The sequence below is a fragment of the Elephantulus edwardii genome, unplaced genomic scaffold, assembly GCF_000299155.1.
Source record: "Elephantulus edwardii isolate Elephantulus edwardi_28Jun2011 unplaced genomic scaffold, EleEdw1.0 scaffold00039, whole genome shotgun sequence".
NCBI lineage: Eukaryota > Metazoa > Chordata > Mammalia > Macroscelidea > Macroscelididae > Elephantulus > Elephantulus edwardii.
In genome coordinates, this window is record NW_006399789.1 from 13,562,349 (window position 1) to 13,566,145 (window position 3,797).

Sequence of the window (3,797 nt, forward strand, 5' to 3'; positions counted from 1 at the left end):
CATTCTATTTTATATAGTGAATTATTTTTGATCTACACCTATTATCACCTTGTCTGTTAAGTCCCCATCGAAACTCCCAGCATCAGTTTTCTTTCCTCAGTGAACACATTTATAATTTAGACTATCATCTACATTCTCCAATTCCTTTTAAATAATTTTCAGAAAAATAAAAATAAGTTAAACACAAAAGTCAGTTTTAAAATAAAATAATGAAAGCAAACATTAGTTTAAAATCATCATGTCATACATATTTAATTTGCAAGGTTTCCCAATTTTGATTTGTTTTCATGAGTCCACCAGCTAGAAAGACACTGACTTCATAAATTATTGCTGTCCCACAAAAAGTTAGTTATCTGTCCTATTGTAAGTCATTGAATTGATACTACTATTTTGATTCCACCTCACTGTGAAATCTCACTTTGCAGAAAATATATGCTTGTTTCTATTCCTCTCTGTGAGCAGACCACTTTAAGCATCTCTTGATTTTATTTGGAAAATTATGAAAAGAAACAGAAGACAGAGCCACATATTAAAGTCATGCAAATAATAAAAAACAAGATCTAAAATAACAAAATATATACTAGGTATTATACAGATATACTTTACATTAATTATCGCAGAGATTTCCTGTAAGGGAATGTGCAACCAGAAAAATAAAAGTTCAGGGAGAGCTAGGTAGCTTGGACACGGTATTAAATGACAGATTTGAACTGGACTCCAATCCAACTTCAGTCTGCAAAGTTGTACTACAACCTTGATCCTACTATAATTAGTAATTTGTAATTGGCTCTACTACAGTTAAAATTTTATGTTATCTTTACTAAAGATAATTGATTCTGAAATCAGAGATCAAAGTGAAGCATGATTTAAAAGATCTTATCCATTTATGTGAATATTTCTTCCCATTTGGTTTCCATGATGAATGTATCCCAGTTCTGCTAGCCTAAAATAAGAACTTACTCAGAAAATAATTGTGTTGTTGAAGAATTTTCTCTCAACACTTGGCCAGTGGCAATGAGTTTGATGGCTTTTCGAAACCATGGATAAAAGAAAGCATAAATCAAAGGGTTCATTGCTGAGTTATAGTAAGCAAACCAAACTAATATTTCATAAATATATGTGGGTGTGATGAAACCAAGGAGGGCATCAATTATGGAGTCAATGAAGTAAGGTAACCATGAGATCAGAAATGCTATGACCGCAATTCCCAGGGTTTTAGCTGCTTTTCTCTCCCTCTTGGCCACTCTCTCTTTGTAACTGTCTGCTGATTCCTCAGGCTTAGAGCTCATGCTTTCAATTTTCCTGGCTTGTTGTCTGGCGATCAGAAAAATCTTGGAGTAAACGATCACCATCACAAGTGTGGGGATGAAAAATAAAGCAAAGTTCACAAACACCCAATTGGAATTGACTGCAATTTGACAGCCTCCCACACAGGAAAGAGCAGATACTAGTTCCTCCAGCCCAATTTCATTTACCCCTGAATAAAGAAGTGAAAAACTATAAATAATTGAAAAAAGCCAGGAAAAGGCTATGCATAATCCAGAAACTGATGCTGTAAACCTGGTTGGATAGATCAGAGGGTCCGAGACAGCAATGTATCTATCAACAGAAATAAAACACAAATGGTAGATAGAAGCATAACAGAATGAGCCTTCAAAGCAAGAGTGAAATTTACAATATATCTTCCCAAAATACCAGCAGCTCTCCACAGACCTCACTGTGCTGAACGGCATCACAGTTGCTCCCACTAGGAAGTCCGTGCAGGCCAGGGATGCGATCAAGAAATTGGCTGGAGAGTGCAGCTGCTTGAAATGAAGAATGGAAATCATGACCAGGAGGTTTCCAAACACAGCTAACAAAGCCCCGGAGCCAAACACCAAGTACAGAATCACCCGAGGTGCGGGGGAGTAGGAAGTTTTGATACAGGATCCATTCAGGTTTTCGTAGCACAACTCGGCAGCTCCACCAGTGCTCATCACCCTCCTTCCAATCCTGCAATAAGGTCACCTAGGGCGCATATACAACTCAAATTTTCAAAACTCCTGAAAAAGAAAAATACAGTATGTCAAGAATTGCCAGTACATTTTCACTTTTTCCTTTAACCTATAAATTCAAGTTCTCAAAAACAATGATGTAAAAAAAACCCTTTCAAGTAAACAGTGAACTAATTTCAGCGTTACAGAAAGCACTGTTCACTTTGTGTTACCTAGATCTTCATATTTGAGAAGTGTTGGTCTTCAAAGAGCAAAGAACTGACGTGTGATTCATTTCAGGATACCTCCTTTTATTATAACTCTTGTCCTCATTTATTCCAACCTCTCTAGTGCATAGATCATTTGTCCTCTCAGGAAAGTAACTAAATCATCTCACCTACCCTCTAAGATTGAATCCCCAAAGAGCAAGGTGTGGAAAGTAGGGAAACTTTTAAATAACTATCATGCTTAAACTTAAAATTAATTTATGCCCTTCTGATTTGTTAATGATATGTCTTTTCACATGCTAGAGATGAAATAGTATTTGCTCCTTAAAAACTTATCCAGAAGGTCAAAGTCATATTGTTTATTCATAGTGATTATTAGAGATTATTTTTATCAATTATATGAAATTATTTATTAATTCATTTGTTAATAGCCCTTAATACTTTTAAGAATAATTGTTTTTTTAAAAAAAACCTTTTCCTAACATTGACTTTATGGGGAATTTGAGAGCCTTATTGGATTTTCCAATCTGTTTTGTGGGAATCATTGAATCAATTCCAGTGTTCATATACATCAAAACTGAATTAAGTACCTTTGAAATCCTTCTAGCATTAGTTTGTGTTAAAGTAACTGAAAGTATGTTCATACAGTAAACCTAACCATTGTTGTAGCTTAGCTTTGTCTCTTCTTAACATGATGTATGAATAGAAGTATACAACTTATATTCTTCTATGATTGGGTTTCTTTCCATTTACCTTAATGTCAGCAAGGTTTATCCATATTATTAGATATGTCAGTTAATGAACTCTTTGTTATTGCTTAATCATTTTCTATTACATGAAAACTTAAAATGTTGTATGTGCCTCACTGTCAATGGACATTTACATTATGTTTATTTGGGCTTTTACTAATAGTGTTACTTGATCATTTACATACAATTCTTTCAATAGTCCTATATTTTAAATACTCATAATAACATTGTGTACAATAGATTTCATGTCTGTCCTGTCCTGAGCCAGTCTCACTGACTCCAATACACCTACCCCTGTTGCCCCAGTTACTGTATCAATCCATCTCATTTAAGGTCTCCTGCACTGCCCCTCCACCCTTCTGAGCATGATGTCCTTCTTCAAAGATCAGTCCCTCTTGGGCACATGTCCAAAATATGTGAGATGGAGCTTCAAAATCTTAGCCTCTCAGGAAAAACTTGGTATTGACAATATTATCGTTCAAATTTATGCTCCAACAACCAGAGCCAAGGAGGAGGAAATAGATCACTTCTACCAACTATTGCAGTCAGAAATCAAATTGAAGAAACTAAGACACGTTAGTAATGTTGGGTGTGACTGGAATGCAAAAGTTGGGAACTAGGAAGAAGGATCAGTAGTCGAGAAACAGGAACCTGGTGACAGAAATGAGGCTGCAAACAGAATGATAGAATTCTATACCATCAATGATTTATCCATTCCAAGTACATTTTATAAGAAACACAAATGATGCCTATACACATGGCCCTCACCGGAACGTCTCACAGGAATCATATTGATTACATATGTGGGGGGAAATGTTGGAGAAACTCAATAACAGCTGTGAAAACTA

The 3,797-nt window shown here is 35.4% G+C and overlaps 1 protein-coding gene across 1 annotated transcript; it reads right to left on the bottom strand.

Annotated features, from left to right (window-relative positions):
* Positions 1–956: 956 nt before the first annotated feature.
* Positions 957–1,976, bottom strand: LOC102872388 (trace amine-associated receptor 7a-like). The gene has a single exon (XM_006885019.1). The coding sequence runs from the start codon at positions 1,974–1,976 to the stop codon at positions 957–959; it is 1,020 nt and encodes a 339-aa protein (XP_006885081.1).
* Positions 1,977–3,797: the final 1,821 nt, after the last annotated feature.

What these genes read in the sequence shown, in the direction of transcription:
- LOC102872388 (XM_006885019.1), bottom strand. Translation starts at nt 1,976, where the DNA reads ATGAGCACTGGTGGAGCTGCCGAGTTGTGCTACGAAAACCTGAATGGA.